This window comes from Ailuropoda melanoleuca, chromosome 3 (genome assembly GCF_002007445.2).
Source record: "Ailuropoda melanoleuca isolate Jingjing chromosome 3, ASM200744v2, whole genome shotgun sequence".
NCBI classification, from domain to species: Eukaryota; Metazoa; Chordata; class Mammalia; order Carnivora; family Ursidae; genus Ailuropoda; species Ailuropoda melanoleuca.
The window spans coordinates 119,460,913-119,483,690 of NC_048220.1; the positions used below are offsets into that span (position 1 = coordinate 119,460,913).

General features: G+C 36.8%; 1 protein-coding gene and 1 long non-coding RNA gene across 3 annotated transcripts in view; one reads left to right on the forward strand and one right to left on the reverse strand.

Moving 5' to 3' along the window:
- Positions 1-18,025, forward strand: part of RANBP3L (RAN binding protein 3 like) — a 41,254-nt gene extending 23,229 nt beyond the window's left edge. For both annotated transcript variants that reach the window (XM_019803934.2, XM_002923369.4), the window contains 10 exons: positions 1,498-1,569; positions 1,909-2,048; positions 4,718-4,821; positions 6,151-6,235; positions 8,595-8,697; positions 9,061-9,191; positions 10,540-10,660; positions 12,084-12,226; positions 15,477-15,666; positions 17,230-18,025. In XM_019803934.2, coding sequence (XP_019659493.1) covers positions 1,498-1,569; positions 1,909-2,048; positions 4,718-4,821; positions 6,151-6,235; positions 8,595-8,697; positions 9,061-9,191; positions 10,540-10,660; positions 12,084-12,226; positions 15,477-15,666; positions 17,230-17,273 — 1,133 coding nt within the window. In that variant the 3' untranslated portion in view covers positions 17,274-18,025. The remainder of the gene's footprint in view (positions 1-1,497; positions 1,570-1,908; positions 2,049-4,717; positions 4,822-6,150; positions 6,236-8,594; positions 8,698-9,060; positions 9,192-10,539; positions 10,661-12,083; positions 12,227-15,476; positions 15,667-17,229) is intronic.
- On the reverse strand, positions 9,102-22,635 carry LOC117801599. Its single transcript, XR_004624330.1, has 3 exons — positions 22,548-22,635; positions 13,399-13,449; positions 9,102-9,232 (listed from the first exon to the last, which is right to left on the reverse strand). It is a non-coding gene; the product is annotated as an uncharacterized LOC117801599 (long non-coding RNA).
- Between the last annotated feature and the right edge of the window lie 143 nt (positions 22,636-22,778).

The following is a 22,778-nucleotide window of genomic DNA, read 5'->3' on the forward strand; positions in this document are numbered from 1 at the left end:
GTGGCAAATAAAATAGAAGCCTTAGCAAAGTATGATTAGAAAAATGCCTTAAGAATTCCAACTCCACAAATCTAGACAGTGTATCTGTTTATTTTTGCCAGAAATTTTGAACTTGATGATGTTTTTAAGGAATTCATGTTTATGATAGCAATATGTTATGTAAGGCAGCTCCATAAGACAACTTGCTTTATTTTACTCATTGTTCATCTGTACAGCTTATAATATATATAGTACTCAAAATATACAGCTATGCTTTAAATTCTTATTCTAAAGTTGATGCTTTAGGTGAATATTCTAAGGTTTAGACTCTGATTCCTTTTATTTTTATTTTTTTAGAATATGATTCCTTTTAAACTTTTCACTAATTAAAACATTTCTTTTTATTTGAAATTTGTAGGGCTTTGCTAAGTAAATCTATTTTATCATTATAAAATATTTGAAATGGTTGGAACATTACATTAAAATTATGATTTTATATTCTTTTCATTCTTCACTTCTACTGAACAACCAACTGCCCAGATACAGAAGAAATACTTTCAAGTTCAATATATCCCCTTTAAACCTGACTGACAAGTTACAGACATTAAGAGAAATAGGGGGTCCTAGTCCTAGAGAATTTGTTTTATTGCATTTGTGCATAAAGTGAAGGAATGGCTGAAGTTATCTGAATAACTGCTTCGATTCATTAGTATTTTAAGTTAGACATACACACACAAAAAGACTAAATAAAGGAACATTGATATCAGTAAGTACCATTCCATTTTATGTTGTGTGGAATGTTGGTGGTGTTGGAAAGGAGAAAAATAGTACAATTTTATATAGCCCATTTGTTGCTGGTTTTTAATAATAAAGATCATAAAGCATTTAATTGAACTTTGAATTAGAGAAGCAATTCTACCCCAACATTTATGTTTTATATTAGAAGAAGCAATTCTTATTCTTTTCTCATTTCCATTAATTCAATGCTCAAAAGTTGCTGTTTCTGCAATTTGCAGCCAAGAGGTGGGTGATCTCTTTGAAATGTATAACATTCCTATACTTGCAGCCACCACCATAGTCTTACCCCACCAGTACCCTTCACAGAAAAATCACCTAGCGTGACAGGTGATCTCTCTCTGCAGTATCCCTAGAGTGGGGAAAGTGGCAGAATTTGCTAATAGTTTGTAACATTTTGTAAGAAATACATATTAATGCACACAGAGGGTTCACTACCATCAGATTTTATAATCTGTAATCATTTCAGTCCTCATTTTCATGATTCTAAAGAAGAGTGCCTATTCCATTAGTGGGCCAATTTTCACTTAAATTTCTGAAAGTAAACGAACTATGTGGCAAAACTCAAGGCCATCACTCATTTTTAGCGGACCGCCTTCTCAGCGCGCTGCCTACAGTTGTTAGTGCCAACAGCGACATCTACTGGTGAGTTTACTACAGGACTGTTAACCCGAATTGGGTAGAAACTCAGATATAAAATTTGCTAAATATTTTTTCTTACAGTGAAGAAAAACAATGTTTTTATGACATCAGCTCTCGTGCAAAGGAATGTGGATATGAACAGTACAGAACAAGGTATGTGGTTTATTACAAGAACCTCTGAAATTTTACATTTTACCATTTATATTTTAATTTGTCATGTGTGTGTTGGAGTATGGAGGTAAGGCTGAGCGACAAAACATGAGAAAACAAATTTGGTAAGCCAAGTCCCATGATCAAAATGAATAGATATTGGGTAAAAGCTAAGGCAGAAGTAATCACTAAGCAATTCACTGGCTATTTTGACATTGATCAGTTAACATTAATCCCTCATTTAATGATGACTTTAGAAAATAAACATTAAACTAGTCAAAAATATGGAGGAAGAAGTATTTCACTAAAGATATATTGACACTTTAATTCTGTTCCTTTAAGGTCCTGTGAAACATTCTGGACATGTTCTAAGACCTGCTATTTTGCAACCACCGCAAGCTCAAAAGTGTGACAAAGTAAGAAAAACATTTGGACACAATACCTTGGAATCCTGCAAGGCTAAGGAAAAAACAAAAAATAAGGTAAGAAAACCTCCTATGGCGGGACTGGCATCAATTCTCCATCTTTCATTTAGTAGACTGTGTGGGCCCTACGTTCAGAGTCAGGGGCTGCCTGACTTTTGTTCTGTTGCTGAAGCAGCTGCCAGGCTGGGGAAACACCCAGGTAGCAAACAGCCTTTGGTGACCTTATTAAAGTTGTTTCTAGGAACTAGTTATGTGGTCTCCCCTAAGCTGTAAAGTGGAGTCCCTTATGGTAGAAACCTCTGGGCTCTCAGTGCACCAATCCCACATGAGATCAAGGGGAGCAATGAGGTGGTCGGGACCAGGAGCCACATGTCAAAAAAGGAACAGGGGTTTCCTGCATCCCCAGCTGGTCGACATCCCAGTGTGGCTTTGCCAGTTTAGGTCACACCGGGGATCCATCCAGACCCATCTTCATGGATAATGGGAGCAGGGAACTACTTACACAGAGTAGGGAATTGGGAGGGCTGGGGAAGCTTCTGAAGACAGAGAAGTCTCCCTTCCAATGGTTGTGGGTGGCTGAATCCCTCACTGTGGGCCTTTCTAGGGAGATTGTCATTTTGCTCAAGCCATGCAGGTATGGGTTTGGGGATATTCTGTTGCTGTGTCTTCCAGAAGCCAATGCTTGAGAGGAATGGCACCCAAGATTTTCAGAGTAATTCCATCCTTCATTCGTTTCCAGGTTGAGGGTTGGTCACCTGTTTCGTTTTCTTTTTCCATACAAAGACAGTGACACACGGAAATTAAAAACACCAGTCATTTCATCAATGCAGTGAAAAAAAATCAGATCAGTACGAATCCTACCTCTGCCCCTATCTAACTTATGCTTACATTCTTGGACAAAGCACCCAATCTTCTCTTTCACAGTGAAGTGAGAGAGTTGAACTTGGTCAGCATTTGACAACATTTTTGTAATTCCAAACCTTTTTCTTTGTAAGATATGATCTCATGAGACTCATTGTGAATTTTAAAAATCATTTCATTATTTCTGCATGGTATATGGTGTGATTTTTAAGTAAAACATGTTTTAAATTTCAAATCAGTAGATTATTAAAAGTTTTCATTTAAATATAACATAATAATCATAACCATATTACATAAATTCTCACTTTTATCCATTTAATAAGTGATGCATGTTGTTTAATTTGTGTTAAGATATGTAAGAAAAAGTATGGATGTGTGGACTAATTTCTAAAAGGTTATTATATTGCATATGATTTTGGAACAGAATGTACTATAAATTATAGATTAAATTTTTTGTTACATGTTATGATATAAAAAGTAAATCAATATTTCTTCTTTGGCATGGCTTATTGAGATATTGCATTATGTATTTTAAAAATAAAATTTATTAATATTTTTCTTGTATTTTCTTTCTAAATGGTAAAGATTAAGAGAAATTTTCAGGTAATTGTAAACATTTCTTCTTGAATAAATCCATCAAATATATGAATGGCACTTTTTCCTAATTAGTGAACAGCTTAACTGTATATGCCCATTATTGAATTTTCTCTAGTAATGACCTTTGAAGATTTAAGACACACTATATAAAATGAAATGTAAGAACGCTGGCAAAATAATGTAATTTATAGATCTAGTGAAAATTATCTCTAGGTGAATTTCATAGCACTATTATTTTCATATTCCTTAATGACTTGTATATAAAATCAGAGCAATTTTTATTCACTGTCATTAATGAATGGTCACTTATTATGTATGATTTAAACAATATATGCCTAATAAAAACTGTTTTAAGTACATAAGAGTAAAAACTACCATTCTGGCTGAGAGATAAATCAGCTGAGTGACTGAGTCATGAGCAGGCACTTTGATCTTTACTAACCAACAACATATATTCTCTTCATACACATTTCTCAGCTTCCAAATCCTCTTATAAAGGGAAAAATGCTCAGAATTATTTTTATAGATTGATATAAAATTAAAGTGGAAACAGACCCCATCTACCTTTAAAGATACCAATTCCTTGCAACGCATTTGCAAACCCCCGCCGGGGGAAGGGAGGTGTTCGTAAAACATTGGAGATACTAGATCCGATCGTTCATAGGGCTCCTTCCAGTTCTAAAATTGCCCATGCCTTCATTTATACATTAATCAGGTAATGTACATTTGCATACACATCAGAGTAACTAGTTGACTAAGTTAACCAGTGGAAAATTTTTAGATGAAGAGATGAATGGGATTTCCTCGAACATATGGTGGCCGTGCTGGTGAAGCTCTTAGGGTGTTTTCAGGATTAAATAGTCCTGAAGGATATATTTGCGAAGCTAAAAATGAGAACTCCATGTGGCTAAAAGGATAAAAGTAAAAACAAAGGTGGGATTTCTGAATATGATGGAGAAGTGTACTGTCCCTGATGTCAGACAGACCCTGGCTCTAAGGTCAGCCCCATTCCTGGTTGCCCAATCCTAGCCAAGTTATTTAAACTCGTTAGGTCAGTTTACTCTTCTGTAAATTATACAATGTGGATAATAGACATACACCTATACAGAGATGTTGTGAGGAGTAAATGAGGTAATGTACATAAAATGCTTGGGGTAGTACTTGAACATAGTAACTTCTCAATACATTTAACTGTAACTATGTTTCCTTTGATGCTCCTTCAGTCAGGCAACTGAAAGGAACATTCTGATGGATTTCCTTTCTTTCAGATTTCTGAGGGGAACTCCTGCTTGCTAAGTGAAAATTTACCAAGTGCCAGAATTTCGGTCCCGCTGACTACCAACCAGAATTGTTCAGGTGCTATGTCAGTAGGGTAAGTTAATGATGAGGACACAGAAAGGACACCTTTTATGCTTGCTTTCTTTTATCATTATAATCATTTATGGAAAATAGCTTTCTGATACTACACAGATAAATTGCTAAGATTTCTTTTTTTTTTTTTTTTAAGATCTTATTTATTTGCAAGAGAGAGAGCATGAGCTGGGGGAGAGGCAGATGGAGAGGGAGAGGCAGACTCCCCCACTGACACTGAACAGGGAGCCCGATGTGGGGCTTGATCCCAGGACGCTGGGATCATGACCTGAGCCAAAGGCAGACACTTAACTGACTGAGCCGCCCATGTGCCCCAAATTGCTAAGGTTTCTATTGAGATTTTATAAAGGACACAAGTTTAAAATGCTTTTCAAAACGTCTGTAATATTTAAAGATTATCATTATTAATATCGGATTATCTCCGTTGTTTCGTTGACTTGGGTGAGAATATTTCAAAAACGTACAGCTAAATTTTTATTTAGTTGGGAATTGATTATGTGGCTGCTAGATTAGCCTCCCCCTTCTCTGGTGTTCTCCCCCCCTCACCATTTTTCATTATTTTTGGTGTTATTCCTTATTTATTGACATGCACTGGTTAGACAACAAAGCAGTATAAATGTGAAAATTAGTATTTACCGATATCATCAGCGATGAAGGCATGTTCGATCTGAAGGAAGATGAAAATGAGCCATAGACCTAACCAGACTCACATGATTAGGGCCCACGTAAGTACCACAGCACTTACGTATGGTGCACACTGGGGGTGCAGTGGGGACCCCAGAGCACATTGGCCTACAGATAGAGAGCGGCATATCTTTGAGTTTCTCATCATGCAAAACACTTTTAACAACAACAACAACAACAAAATTTCCAGGAGGAGAAAAACCCAAATTAAACAGAAGCACACTCAAGTATAACTCCAGATAGATTGGCTGTGCTTTTGCTCTGGAGACCTCTGGTGGCTGAGAGCATTGGCCACTTGGGGAAGAGGACAGAAGAAATGAGAGATTGGAGAGGCTATGCTGCAAAAGCAAGGAGATAAGTTCTGGGCAGCCCCTGGTTGATCACACAGCCTGAACAGTGATGGGCATGACGTGTGTTTGGAGTGGTCTCAACTACTGCTGTCACAGGTGTCAAATATTTTCAATCTCATCCCTGGGAGAACATCAAATTTTCCCTCATTTCTCAGTAACTGCAGATGAACAAGAGTTAGCAGACGTTTTTATGCCTTACATAAATCTGTTAAATTACCTAATTATTTCATGTGCTGAGGTCTAACATGGCTTTATCCGTATATTTCCAGTAGCAAATGTTCATTTCTTTTCCTTAGATGTCAACCAAAGGAAGATAAGTATTCTTTTAAAAGCTGCAGTTCTGATTTCGTGTTTGGAGAAAACATGGTAGAAAGAGTTCTGGTAAGAACTTGGCAAATGTTTCTATTATAAAAGCTGTTGCTTTGAGTTTCTGGAGGCAAATTAATTAAGACAATGTTAAATTGGAGCATACTTTAACTCCTGAGTTCAAGGGCACGTTTCTTTCTTTAACCAGAAAGATTCTCCTGGGAAGTAAGTTCTAGTTGTTAGAATAATGGGCAGGAACCCACAGAGGAAGGGAATTGTATAATTATAACATCATTACTGATGAGCAATATTAAATAGTTCTTTGACATGTTTTACACCCAAGATACCCAAGGAAATCCCAGAATTATCTGCAATAGATGAGCTTAACTGGTAATGATATTTTACTATCAGGTTTTTGATAGCATTTTTCGTAACGAGATGCACTTAAAATCATTTGCCAATTTTTTCTTGTTAACCCCAACCCTCCCCTTCAAGCTTTTACAGTGAAAAGCATTATCATAACTTTTTTTTTTTTTTGCAGGCTTTAAGAGGAAAATCATAGTACTCTATTGCCTAGGGAAACATACTTGCCACGTGGAAACCCCTAAGGAGTATTACCAGCATCCCTATTAACTGGGGGTCCTCCTCCATGAGGCGGCTGCCGCTCTGCCCTCCACAGCTAGCGTGCATTAGGACTACCAGTGACTTCAAAGATCCAGAGGAGGCTACACAGATTTTAAAACCTGCATAGAGGCTCAGAATAACAAAGGACCAATTCATGAGGCCTATTTCGAGTTTTTAGGGCTTTCACAAATGGTCCCTTTTAAGACTTGGTTTATTCTACACCTGCCTCAGGCCAAACCCCAAATCCCAAGAGTAGTGTCACAGCTTTTTAGCTTGGGGACACCCTCTGTCACTCTCAAGATGAAGGGCAACTCCACAGTTCTAGAGCTGTTGACCCTCATCTTTGGATCTGAACCAGAATGGACCAACTTCCAGAGCGAAGTTCTAGGCGATACCTTTAGGCACATTTCTTCCCCATTGTCTACTCCTAAATTTGGCACTAGGCTAGCCACAGCTTCTGTAAGATGTCACAGACACAAATAAAATACTTTCCAAGCCTCACAAGGATCAACTTTAACATTCAATTCAACTTCACAAACATGTTTTGTGTTCTTATGATACCGAAAGTGCTAGTGTTGGTCTCAAGTTTGGCTGCATAATAACAATCATCTGGTGAGCCTCTAAAGGATTTCACGTGCCCAGGCATCTCCCCAAACCGATTAGATCAGAGTCTCTGTGGGTGAGGTTAGGTGTCAGGTGATTTGAATGTACAGCCGGGATTGAAAAACACCTGGGGGAGTGGTTCTGCAAAGCTAAAGGGAGACACTGTGCTCTAGAGGTGTTTGTAATCTAAGGGGAGGCAGAGACAGATCTGAGCAAATGAGCTCCAGTTGGGATTAGAAATTTGGTTTGAGGAGGTATTTGTGTACATTTCCTGTGGGCACTTTCAGTCTGGCTTGCAAAGGAAACTGAACTTCCTGTCTCTTTGATAACATCCTAGAATAGCAGGGCAGTAGTGATCACTTGTATTTGTCCTCTGGTTAATCCTATAATCCCGCGACCTTGTGATTTGGGGGTCAGAATGCCCTCCTGCCTTGTTTGCTGACCATGTGCTGTTCCAGTGAGTCATGAAACTTTCTGTGCCTTCCTGTTTATTTTCTTAAAATGGAAATAATCACACCCATCTCTACCAATTTTAACAGAATTGTCTTAAAATATCCAGTTAAATAATGTGGAAGAATTTCGAGTTCAGGAACCCAAGTTCTGAAGTACTGTTCTGACTCCCCCTGTTCTTCAGGGGCCTCTCCAGGATCATACATGGCCTGGCAATTGCTCAGCCTTTCTTCACAGGCCTTGATTTACAGCCCCTGTGCAGGGCCCTAGGTGTGCAGCCTTAAAAGAGATTGTGGGCAGAAAGGGTCTTAGAGGGAAAATTAAGATGAGCTCTGAGACAGCGAGTGGGTTCGCTGGGTAGCTTGTATGATTATGTTGGATAGGAAGTGGACTGCTGGGAATACTGAAAGACCTTGAAACCGAGATGAGAGTTACATCTCCTTCCAGGCATCAGGTTAGTCTGGGTGCAGCGCGGAACAGCTGCGACCCCTTTCGGGTCTCTAAACCTCCTCCCCTTGTGCCTGGAATGAGACCCCACCTGAAGCAGCCTGGTGGTAACTAGATTATGATTCTTCATCATCAGGACCAAGGTCCTCCCATGATAGGATTTCCCTGCTCCGCACGTAGGGAGCCCCAAACAAAAGCACGGCACTACAGTTTGTTTGCTGTGTTGAAGGAGAAGAAAGAAAGGTAGCTTCTGGCTTATTACAAATATGTAGGGATACAATTCAGTAACATATCTTTTTCCCTCACCTAGGAGACGCAGCATCTCACCCAACCTCAACTCGAAAATGACTCCTACACCAAGGAAAAACCATTCAAATCCACTCTAGAATTTCCTGTCAACTCTCCAAATTCAAGTAAGAATGATGTCATTTGTAAAAAAAAAAAATTTGATTCAACTAGTTTTTTTCCTGTTCTTCCATGTCATTTGTTTAATATCTATACAATACAAAACCAATAACACAGCGCTTTAAAAATTTTTGGTAGAGATTAAAGCATACAAGTGTGGTCGTAAGATACATAAGCTTAAACATTTTTTTGCTTGAGGATATGAGAAATCATTAAAGAGATTTATCTAAACTCGAGTAGTTTCACTTATTGGGAAACAGTCATTGTTATAAAAAGCGAAGTAGACATGTATATTAATGGGGTCAATAAAGAGCTTGTACAGTAGAGAAAGTGGGGTCTTTCACGTGTCTTCTCCCCCAATTTTTTCTTAGGCACAGACTCTATTAAAAATATATCCCTAATTGAATCAGCTGCTGCTTTCTCTTCTAAGCCATCACCCAAATGCTTGCTGGAGAAAATTGATGTTGTAACAGGAGAAGAAGCAGAACACAATGTGTTAAAGGTCTGTAGATCACACGTTGCCCTTTCTGGCAGCAGGAACACCTTTAAAAATAAAGGCAGAAGTGTCATTTTCATGAAGACAGAGCTGCTTCCATAAAAATGTGAGAGGCTTCCAAAGACTAAGCCAATATTTTGTTGTATTCATACGTTAGTATATGTAAATTTCAGGAAGATGGATTATTGGGTTTACAACCATTCACATTAGTCTCTTAGAAAGAAGACAGCAAGGCACCCCATCTTAAAACAGCTTCAGGCCTGTTTTATACTTTTCATGCCTACTTCTATAATCAGTGCATCATCCTATGATTTAAAAGTTCTACTTACCCTGGACATTTTTAAATGATAAGATGAATAGATTTCAGTTCAAGATAATAAAAAAAAACTGTTTTTCTTTGAAAAGTTCTTTTAAAAAAGTTTTGGATTTCATACAAAGCAAGACTTTCACAGATGTAGTATACAATATCATACATAGGATTTGAATGGTGGGTGGCCTAGCTATCAGTCAAGGCACATGAAATGTAATTACTATGACCTGATCGTTTTTCAACAAAGTGCTGATTTCCCTTTCTCTTTCTCCATCTGCTTTTACCCCCCAAATCTTTCCATTTCTCTTCTCTTCTCCCATGATTTACTACACATTTACTATCAAGTGTGCTTCCAAGCACAACTCTCAGATCAGATTAAACTGAGATTAAGTGAGGTAATTGCTTGAGGCCCTGGCATGCTATATTTTTAACAAGTCATCTGGGTGATTCTTGTACACAGTAAAATTGAAAAGTATTAAATTATACTACAGTACTCTGTGGTATCACATCCTACTTCTGATGCTGTATTCCTCAAAAAATTTTAAGCATGCAAATAGTTTAACTATTCCTTTACTTTCACGTAAGTTACATAGCTCAAATAACATTAACTTTCATTTAAAAGTTGGTACCTATAAATATATTGTTAAGTGAAAAAGCACAATGCAGAAAGTATGTATAGTATTCTACCACTTACAGAAAAAGTAAGGGACATATGTATCAACATGTATATACATACAAATATCTCTAGAAAGATAAAAAAATATTACCAACAGCAGTCACCTGTTGCAGGAGATGGAAATTGACAGATGGAGAAGCAGGGTTGGGAAGGACTTTCCATTTTGTACATCTTTTTGCTTTTTGATATTTGAACTATTCAAAAATTGCACATTTTAAAAGTTAAATAAATTTTTAAAGCTGGTTTACAAATCATTGACAGAGGTTATTCCGGTAAAATCAGACAAAGAGAAGTGTTACAGCATAAGAAAGAAATCACTTTGAAAATTTTTTTTTATATATTTGACATTTTAAAAAATTGTTCTTTAGATCAACTGCAAGCTTTTTATATTCAACAAAATAACACAGTCCTGGATTGAAAGGGGCAGAGGAGCTCTGAGGCTGAATGACACAGCAAGCAGTGACTGTGGAACATTCCACTCAAGACTAAGTAAGGAATCATTTTGTAAAGCAACCCACTATTTCTCAGAGTAAAATTTGCCAATAGGTACACATCATTTTCTGGAGATGTGTTATCAAAGAGTCAACAAACCAGACTGTTGAAAATAATGTTGTTTCGAATGTACTATTAGCAGTGTCCTGTTTAGAGCAGGCTCTGGTGTCAGACTATACAGGTTCTGGTTCTGTCTCTATCACTGACTAACCAGTGACCTTGGATGAGGTACTTAATCTCTCCTTGCCCTACTTATATCAGTTTCAAACTCCGTGACTTATTGAGCAATTGTGAGAATTCAGTGAGATAACACACGTAAGCACCTATGAGTGAGCCCAGCACACACCTCAGTAGTAATCTCTGTATTAAAGCCATATGATGACATTATTTTTGAAGGATAAATAGTTTTTCTAAAAGAGAATATTTGCCCTATCGTTTATTCTTGGCATTCTAAACATGGCTTGTGGGTTGAGATGAAGGGTCAGTTTCCCAGGAGATAAAGGGGTGTGGTTATTGAATCCTGTGTGTGGTTACTGACATCCAGAGTGATGGTGAGAATCTCGAGTCAGTCAAACTGGAATACTCGGAAAGTTTTTGGCATCCTAAAAGACACACTGTGTGTTGTTCAGAGGCCCAAACTGAAAGTGAGCACCCCACACGGGGTGGTAGGGTTTGCTGGTCAACCCTGGGCAGTCAAAGCTGTGGAGGGGACCATTGGTAGAAGTTGGATCCACGTATATGGATGTTTACTGAGCTTCAGATATCAAGCTCAAGGAACCAATAAGGAATAGACTTCACACTAAAAGTTCTATAACTGGCAAACAGGTTCCTAAATAACCCAACCAAGTATTATTCCCAAGGCAGGTGCTAGTTGTTTTCTACTCTTGTTCAATGCCACTCTTTCCACTGTCTGTCAAAATTTGTGATGCATGGTGTTTACATGCTGGGTAACCTGATTTTACTTTTTATGTGGTATACTATGATCACCTTTCCACATCAGTTGTTATCTTTCTTCCCAATTCTTAATGGGTTCATAATATTATCTTGAATAGCCATGTCATCATTTACTTAGCTAATTCCATTTTTTGAATGCCTAAAGCCAAGTTTTCTCCATTATAAACAGTTCTTGGATAAATATTCTTCAGACTACTAGATCCTCAAAAGAGTTCTAAAATTTTCATCATTTTTAAATATTATAGTAAAAAAATAATTCCAGCTTTTAAGCTAAAAATAGTCCTCCAACATAATGAAGCTCAATTTGAAAACCAACATATAATCAAGCCAAATTATAACATAATAATGAAAATACAGTCTGAAAAACAACTTTAAAATTTATTTTGCTTTCAAAAATGGCAAATTCCCCAGGAAGGTCATGGAATCAACTGTTCTGTAGTCTTACATGCTCACCTTCCTATTTTAGTTATGCGCAATCAAGGCAGCCTGAGGCTGATTCTCAATAGCAAACTCTGGGCTCAAATGGAGATTCAAAGAGCGAACCACAAAAATTTGCGAATAACAGCTACTGATTTAGAAGACTATAGCATCAAAGTGTTTTTAATTCAGGTAAGTAACACATTTCAGTGATTATTAATTATTCTACTATATTTCTAGATCTCTGCAATTGCTAATTTGTTTAATTTCATTGTAACCTACACCACTGGCAAACAGACAAACAAAAAACCCAAAAAACAAAAAACAAACCTCAGCCATTCATTTTGGTTGTTTACAGTTTAATACAAGACCTAAATTTTATATGAAATTTACAGATTAATACCAAAATCTTTAATAATCAATTGGTATATGTCCCAAGATGTTGGTATTTATATATGCTTCAAACCTCCACATTTTTCTTTACCACTGAAATTGTGTCAATGATCTTACTAAGTTACCAAAGAGACTGTTGTCAAGATTGTCTCCTAGGAGTCCAGTGGAATACACTGCCCAGTGCTTATACTGAATGCCGAAACTGAGAAGGCTTTGAGATCACTGGAAAGGAACCAGTGAGAAATGGAAAAACACAAGGCTAGTAAGTTAAAACAACCAGTCCAACAGCAAATTCCAATTCTGGACATGAGTCAGTCTCCAAGGTAACAGTATGGGAGCACAGTCTTAGCTGTTCCTGGCAGCAGGAATGTTTGACCTCAAATGCAAGATTCAGGCACAAAAGAGAGAGCTGGCAGGGATCGGACCAGAAAAAAGGTTAGGTTTCCTACATGGGCTGAGACCCAGAAGACTGGAGAAGACTGCGTACTCAAGTGACTCAGGCAGAAGGTAACAATACAAGTGAATTAGCTCCCATAGAGTAATGGGGAAAAAAGTTGCCAAGTACCAAATGATGAAAAACCAAAGGTTGTATTAACTACCAGTAAGGGCACTGTTAGATGTAAGTGATGTTGAGTATTGAGATGTTAGAGTAAGATAATGCCCAAAGGCTGTTGACCATTTAGGGAAACAATCCTTGATACGCTGCCAGGCTGGATCCCCTGGCTTGGAGCAAGGAAGGCCTGTCTGCCTCTGATAGTGAGATTGAGACCATGAGCTAAGATGGAATTCCGCTGTTCACTATTTGTGAGCCACGCTGACTCCGTAAATTGTAGGATATCTGCTAGAGATAAGCAAACAAAATGAAAATAAAAATCACCCCAAATTCCATTCCCAGGGATGGTCACTACTAACATTTTTGTCTTATATTTAGCATATATGTGTGGGCATAAATATATATGTACTGTACAAACCGTATCATCCGCAGGAAGGTTATTTAGATTCCTTAACTTGAATTTATTCATCTGCAAAATAAATATAATAATATACTTTATGAAGTGGTTGAATAGATTAGAACACTAATATTTGATTATGAAGTAAGTTCACATATGTAACCTTTTCACTCATCAATGAAAATGAGTGTTTTCATGTTATTGAATAGTTCATTCTTTAAAAATTCTTTCAACACGTGAAAATTCTATTATGCACCCTAATTTATTTCATTAATTCCACTTTGTTAAATACTTAGGTAATTTACTGTCTTTCATTACTATAAATTCTGCAAGAAAGATGGGAGGAATTCTCTGTGTACATACATGATAGTTTTCTTGGGATAACGTTTGACTTGTCTTGACAAATTTCTCTTCAGAAAGACTGAATCAATTTTCATTCTCACCAGCATTTTCTTATGGTACTTCCTGGGAGTTATAATTTTTTTAAGCATTGAAAATTTGTTATTCAACAAATACATCATCGTGATTTTATTTTTAATTTCTTGTTCCGAATTTCTTGAATAAATATATCTGAATGAATTTGGCAAAAGGCAATACATTGACTAGTGGAAGACATATTTAAATTTTAATGTTAGAAAGTCAAGGTGGCAGAGTAGTATTTATATTTCAATTCCAAATACTCTTTCAATACTTATTCACTTACTAAAGAAAAATTATAACTTCGCACATAATGTAAAAAAATTAAATCAGTCAAGAGTTGTCAATTATTTTCTCAACATCTACTATATAATATTTAGCACAATATGAGGAACAAAAATATTTTATTTAACTTATAGTTACTTTCCCCCCAAAGTAATTAAGGGAACTTATGAATGTGCAAATGAAAAAATACAATTTAAGACCCTTCTCCCAAAAAGTTGGCATGTAGTTTGTTCAGCTCAAAGTTCCTGACTTTGAGAAGTAAGACAGCTTTCTGGAGGGTTAGCAAAGAGAATAATTTACCTAGATTCTCTTTGAAATTGTGCTAAGATACAAAAATGTGAACCACTGCCATGTTACCTTAAAAGAGCCCTGACTTCGATGACCAAGATCTGGGATCTGAGCCCAGACAATTTACTGACTAGCCATGTACACTCAAGCAAGTCATTGTACCTTTCTGAGCCTTAATCTCTTAATCTGCAGAGGGATGTGGGAAATTAGTATATACTGAATACTTGTGCTGGGTGCTTTTGCTAATATAAATGAAATAAATAATTCACTCATGGTTTTATTGCAAGGATTCAATAAAAAAGAATGTAGCAACCATAACTGTTATACCAATGTTATTGTTACCATCATTTTTTTATATTAACAGCCTCCATAAAAACAGCACAGAAAAGTACTGAGAGCAAAGACTTCTGATGTGTTTCTGATACAATGTCATAGGGTGGCTCTGTGGCACAAGGGACAGTGCACTGAACTACAATGAGATATTATAGATTGCTCTCATGAGCTCTGCTTTTCCACTGAGCTGCGAGGCTTGCAGGAGATGTCCAAACACAGTCATGAAAAGGAAATGGGGGTCTTTTTTCATCCACCTTCCAATTTTCTACAGTGTAAAATAGTGGAGGAAGAAGAGTCTTAAATTCAAATAGAAATTTTAAATCACAAAATTTCATTTCTCAGTTTAAAATGCACAAATTGGGACCTGTTATAAAATTATCCATTTTTGGATTCAATTTGCTTCAAGATAAATGGGTTTTTACTCTTTGATTTTTAGGGTTATTTATATCCTAGATTTATGACATATAATTCCTTCCTTATTAATAGTGGAAGATTAAAAATCTCTAAAATGTAGCTATTATTAAGTTATTTATACTCTTAAGATTTTGTTTACTTATTTATTTTGAGAGAGAGAGAGAGGGCAGGGGGAGGGATGAGGGAGAAGGGGAGAGAGAATCTCAAGCAGACTCACCCTGAGCGCACAGAGCCCACACGCGGCTCCATCTCATGACCCTGAGATCATGACCTGAGCTGAAATCAGGAGTCACCTGCTTAACTGACTGAGCCACCCAGATGCCTCTATTTATATTCTTAACTACTTAATTTTCCTGATGCAGGCCAGCGCCAAAGACACAGGATGTCTGTATGCCGCAATACACCATCGGCTCATTGCACTTCGGAGCTTCGATAAACAGAAAGGTGTAAATCAAGCTGAAAGCCAGTCAGAAACAATCCTCCAACCATTAAACTATGAAAGCTGTGATGAGGATGAGGATGATTTCATCCAAGTCACTAAAAATAGATCAGGTAAATAACTTTTCTTAGGTCAGTGGCATAAGAAAGAAATCTGCATAATCCTAATACATGAAATAGATTTTTGTAAGGTGCAACTAATCTATTTGAAGTGGATGGGAATTAGAGTCCTAGCTCTTTGGGATCAGAAGAAATAGGTTTGGAAATCATTATCTTCTATATGTGGCCTTCATTAGGATTTTACAAAAGTCATCCTCATTGTGATGCCCATATGTCATTTGCACATAAATTTAATACTATAGAGTCTTACACTGATACACTGAAACTAACCCATTTATTCATATTTCTCTTCACTTGTTCTCATTTTCCTATTATTGGCTATAGTAGAAGAAATTATAAATATATCATGAAGGTAAAAACATTACAATGGAGCCCACCAGGCAAATCTGGCTTGAAATACTGAAACTCCTATTTATCTCCTTTTTGGGATTTCACTGCTTTATTCTCAAGGACTTTTGTCTAGGACAAACAGTATTATTTTTTTATTGTGTCAGGATTCATGAATTAAGCAAAGTTAAAGTGGGACCAGTAGTTAGCAGATTTTTAGGTTTCAATGCTTGTCCTGATCAGTAGATTTAAAACAAAAATTTATCATTATTTTTAGAGAGAAGCAGTGTCAAGGAAATAATAATCCCGGCTTTGTTATTTAAATGGTGCCAAGTATTTTCAGTAATAGTTTCACTGAGGCCCGAATTTGGCTCTACAGAGAACTGAGTAACATATTTACAAAGACAGTGTGTTAGCAAGCATTTTTCCAACTTTTAATCATTATGAATCTTAAAGGTAACTTAATCGTACATAATTTAAGAATCTATCAAAGTATATGTGCAAAACTTGATGAAATATCTTCCCTTGCCTAATACTAAAATGTAATCAAGAAGAAAAATGCACAAAATATGCAAGTGAGGATTATAAACTGTGCGACTCAGTGAGCCAGAGAACTAAGTGAATATGATTTTTCTTGTCTCTATTAAACAAATGTTTCTTATTCTTTAAAATGTGTGAGATGTATAAATAAAATTATCTTTTATAATGTTTATATTGTCAATGAAATGGGGTCTATTAGAAAATGATTTGTTATCCATTAGAAATGTTAACTCAAAACAGGATTAAATGGTAAAATTCATCAACAACAGTCACACTTGGGAAGTCTATATTTTATTATATTCCATTTTAGGAAAGAGTAATATGCAACTATTTCGTATAAGATGAGAAACAATGGAAATAATGCAAAGTAAATGTCAATCATATGGGCCCACCCTTCCTCTGCTATTTTTCCCTTTTCACTTAGTACTTACTCCAGGAGGTGTTGCATACAAATGCTAAACTGTTAGGAAAGCAATAAAAAGTCCATTTTTTTAAAAAAACTTTGTTGCCTGTGAATTAAGGAAGGGTTTAATTATCTGAAATATGTTTAAAATTAGCAACATTTCCAAATATTACCTATAAAATGTATATTCTATATATTGCATTTCCTCGCAGTAAGCATATTCATGTGTTCAATATTAAATCTAATCTGAATATAACATTTTATATTATTTTAAATTTATATCACAGATCCTTCTAGGTGGACCCACAGACAGTCGGTTGCCTGTTCATGAGCGCTATCTACTATAAATGTGACAACATCTACAAAAAGATTGGTCACCTTACCGAAAATACTAAGCCATCCTAACTAAATGAGAAGATCCTATTCATTCCTTGAAGAGTGTTTATAGCAAAGTTCATGAAAGATAATCTGTTGCAGTTAAGATTTTTCTCTTATATAGTCTAATAATTGCAAGGTTTTACAGTCTGATTGTGGAGAAAATGACAGAATTTAAGAAATACATGGACTTTGGAAGTTCAAAATTTATCATTTTTGAAGAAGCTAATTTAGAATAGGATTTGATAACTAATTTGGACTATTCATCACATTGGTGGCTATAATAGTCAAAATAAATTGCTGGATTTGATAAATATCTAACTAAAATATTATTTCAGTTGTACATTGTCTGGTCATAAAACAAATATTTTACAAGATTTCCAGTCATTTCTTCCAAAACACTATCACTGCATGCTAACATTTCAAGAAGTCATGTTTCCCTTCTGGGAAATGTGTATTTTCATTGAACCTTTGGATTTACTAATACTATGAGATTATACATTCATGGTGTGAATTCCTTTAAAGATAGTATTGTTCTTGAACCTGTATCCATTGTACCTTGTATATGCTTGACTCCAGTTCAGCTTCCAATAGTTGTTGAAGGGGCGAACAAGATACATTAACTATGTAACAAAACAGTAAGTATCCAAAAAGTAAAATATGTTAACTTGTTCTTTGCTTTATGTAATTAAATTGTCATTAATATTCTAACGGGTGTAGCTGTATATAGACCTTTTTTTAAAAACAAATACATTCATATATACCCAAATGAATTTTTTTCTTCAATGCTGTTATTGTGGTAATTTCTGTAATAATTTCACCAACTGTGCAACAAAGTTTTGATGCTCCTCTTTTGAGATTTGCCTCAGAGACACTTTATGAGTTACACAAAAAATTAGTGCTTCTAGCCATATTTCGTTTTTCCAGTCCAATTTGATCATCTCGTGACTTCAAAATGACTTTTGATTGTGATTCCTAAATATTCCCCTGTGAGAGACATCTTAGTCTTCTCAGGGTGTCATAACAAAATAGCACACCGTGCAGCTTCAACAATATAAATTTATTTCTCCCAGTTCCAGAGTCTGAGAAGTCGAAGATCAAAGGGTCAACAAAATGGGTTTATTCTGAGGCCTCTGCTCTTGGTTGTAGGCTGCTGCCATTGCATCCCTCGAGTGCTCACAGGACCTCTTTGTGCGGGCCCAGGCAGAGAGAGAGCAAGCTCCCTAGTGTCTCTTCCCATAAGGGCGCTAATTAGACCATTAGACCAGGGCCCTGCCCCCATAAACTTATCTAACTCTAATTACCCCCAAAGCCCCATCTCCAAATTCCATCACATTGGGGGTTAGGGCTTCAACATATACATTTGGGGAAGAACGTAAACATTCAGTCCATAACTAGGGAATAGGATTTATAATTCCAAAATGATTGCTGAAAATTTTTTGAACAATGACAACATATTAGGAATAATGGATCTAACTTCACTAAATGCTACTTTGAAGAACAATATTCATTTGGATATATACATGTGAATACACATTTTTTAAAGTTACATTATTTTGCTACAGTACCTTTTATAGTAATAAAAGCAATTATTTAGATATAGATAGATAGATTCATACATACGTACATTCACATAGATATAGTAAAACCCGAGCTAATGCCTGATAGTTTGGCATATGAAAGTTCGATTAACTCTTTTAGACTCTAATCTGGTTAGTCTATAAATTGTTCAGAGTTTTGCTCTTTCCCTCTAACTTAGTAAAATTTAGCTACTAAGAGAGGCTCATTCTTTCTAGTGACTACAGAAGACATATAGCATCCTTCTAAATTAAGCAATGATTCAGGAAATGGAAAAGAAAAATTAATGTGAGAGAGGAATAGAGAAAAGTTAGAAGGAAAAAAAAAATCAAAGACTAGCTCTAGCATAAAAGGAAGAATAAAAACAATGGGAAAACAAAAGTTTAAAGTTGGTTGGGTTTTTTAGCCCCCAAAAATGCCTCTGATGCAGAACACAGTCCGTGGAAAATTTTCTTTAGAAGTGAAAATAAACAGGAAGACATCTGGAGAAGAAATTAAAGAGTTGGTTCTCTTTTCCTGTAAGATCTTAGCTGATATGGGAACATTGTGATTGCACTGAATTGCTAAAGTAAAGCAGAGAACAGAGATCTTGATCTTCCTGACATGTTCATTCTTGTGCTCACTTTAGGGTGGAGATAAAGCAATATTTTCTCAATCCCTCAAATATTTTAATATCATTTGAATTCATTCTTTCTTTCTTTGATTTTCCTTGTACTTCTCTGCATATACCAAGCAAAAAAAATTAGACTACTTCAATTACTTACCTACACATTAATGTCAGTGCAACAGAATAAAAATAGAATATCAGGAAGGCAAAGAGAAAAAGTGAAAATTTCTGGATTATGACATGGTTACCTACAGCAGAAACATGATATTTAGCTTATGACTTTTAAACCATTTTCTATCCACTCTACTATTTCTTCTTACAATCTTTGTGCAAATATTTAGTAATATTTTGGAAGGGATAATAGAAGTAGAAACATCTTCTAGTTTTTCTTGTCCTATATCTTCATCTAACCTTCTTTTTGGCTTTTCTACATACGTTGACCTTTCTGTAAGGTGAAGAGATCATATACAATGATAATCATTTTCATAAGTTATTAGGTAGATGATTTCAAAGCATACATCTTAGATTTTGATAGAAGCTGCTTTTTGTCAAAATTTACTTAAATATTTCCCAAATATACTAGATATATATTTAATATGATATCTAATTATATATCTTATATTCAAGTAACCTTAACATTCTTCTCTTTCAACAGGACTTTAGACTCTACCAAGTTATTCAGCTTAATTATGGACCATCAAAATATTCTCTCTTAAAATATTATTTTACATCCATTACTGTCAAAGCCAGGAATCCTTTGACCCCAAGGATTAATATCCTATACAAGTCTTAAAATATGTGGATGTCATTTTAAAAAAGGGGGTGTGTGTATCTTCCATAAAGTCACAATGTACATAAAATGGGTTGGAAGGATACATCTTAACCTTTGTAAATCCTCAAATTGTGAATATCACAATGATATATAATCTTTCCCACAAAATCAAAATGTTGAGAACAAATAAGCTTCTTGAGATGTGGTTACCAGGTGGTTGGATAAGCTCACTTACTAGAAAAGTGTATCAGCTCTGCCAGAGATGGGGTTTGAGTTTTTGAAACTCGGTAACATTACAGATTGTTTTAGTAGTTTGAGGGTTTTGAAACTCGTATTAAATCCATGAGTGCAAGCACTTCTTTTTGTTTTGCAACGGACAAATCACACCCACCGTACTGCATGATTTTTGACATCAGACTTGGAGTAGACAAACTGGAATACATGAACACATTTAAAGTTTCTAAGGTGATATTTGGAAACTGTGGCATTGGAGAAGTTATTGAAATAACTGGCAAATGTGTAGCCTAATAAAGACTTGATGAAATAGTTTTCAAACAATTAGAAGTTTGCCAAAACTTCTTAATTTCTGCCAAGCTAGTGGATATAAAAGACTATTTCAGTGAAATTACCTTAATTTGTATTTTTCTAATTTCTGATAAGGTTACTTAACCTTATTAGGTATTTATTTTGTGCTTGTTTCTTCTAAGAAATTCCTGTTCATAATCTTTGCAAACCTAAGCATGCCATTTTCCTCTTTTAGTGGCTTCTTAGCATATACAGGATAAAAGCCAAGTTCCTAAGCATGGATATAACACTTTCCATGTCTTTCCCCAGTCTTCCTGCCTAGCCTCACTTCCCACTGTGGCCTGCCTCCCTCTAAATTCTCTAGCAATTCAAAACTGTGATTTCATTGCTCCATACTTTTGCTCATGCTGTTTTCTCTGTGGAAATCCTTACGATAACATGATGTTGGAATAGTGAGAAGAGAAAGGACCTTGAGGGTGTTCAAATTATACAGCAGGAACTCACACCCCACAGAATTAAGAGTTGTGCTTAAATTTCCACTGCAAGTCACTACTAGCACCTGCTGTGAGGCAAAGTTCCTGACCAAAAGGGATCAGTGACCTACTAAAAGTAGACATCAGCTTTCATTGTGTTATTTCCTATTCTAATATACTACCTGGCACACAGTAGGGACTCCATAAATATTCAGTGAACCCATGAATGAATGCTGTTGGTGGCGGCTAGCTGAAAAGAAGAGTCCAGATTCAGGATCAATTTGGGCTTGACAGAACCTTAGTATCGCTCTAGTTCAACACCCTCATTTTATAGATGTGGAATCTGAGGCCCAGAAAGATGAACTGACCTGCCCAAAGTCCACAGGCTAGTTATTGATAATGCTAGGACTATAAAGAAGCAAAGAGGGCGCCCAAACAAGTGGATGTAAGGAGCAGGAAGGATGAACAGTAGGACGTGGATTGCCTTTTGATTCTCCCCTTGTAATGGGAGAGTTTTCTTCCACTTCCATTCGTACTAAGTCAACCCAGGGCCATGTGTAACTATTCCAGTAGCGCCTTCCAGAGTCTCCTTCCTCCTCTTACCTCCCAATCCGCTCAACAGTCCCAAGCCAGATAAACACTCATCATTGTTTTCAGGACTCACTTCTGTCTAGTTAAGAGCCTTCAAAATGCTAACTACTGTCAATAGAATGAGGTCCAAATTACTAACATTCATCTTACCTTTCTCTGTTGACCTATCTACCTTTTCAATCTTATCTCCCCATCTAGAAATGTTCCACTTGGCCAGATTCCTCTACCCATTACCCTCTAATTTCCTCAAAGTCTACCTGTCTTTCTCCGGTTGGGCTGATAGTTTTTTGTTTGTCTGCAGGGGCTAAAACTTGTGCAGTCCCACAAGGCGCCATGCTTAGATGGGCCAGGCACTCTGCTCACTGCTGTCTTTCTTGAAATTCTTAATAATTTCTGAGCAAGAAGCTCTGCATTTTCTTTTTGCACTAGGCCGCACAAGTTGTGCAGATGGTCCTTGGTCGGTCTCCTTGGCCCCTAGCCCAGCATTGGTCATATCGGCCATCCGACTAGACTTGGTTAAATGAAGGAATAAAGAACCTAGTCTCGTGCGAGATACTGAAAGGGTCTATTTTTATATGGGCCGATAAGTGCAATAACGAAACCCAAGGGAGGAGGGGCCCAAAGACACCTGCTCTCCCGCCAGGCGCTCGAAACCCCACCCGCAGCCCCCGCGCAGCTTCAGACCGGTTCCAGCTGGATTCCTAGGGCAGCTCAATCGCCAAATAGAATTCCAGCCCTTCCTTCGGCCGCAGCCAATCCCCGCAGCTCCTCGGGCTCCGAAACCGCAGCTGGCTCTGATTGGCCCACAGAGTTGGGGGCGGGCGGGTGGGTTTGGTGCTAACAGGGAAGGGGGTGGAGCCGGGTGTGGGCCCCCGGGAGGCGAAGCGGCACTGCGCAGGCGTGGATGGAAACGGA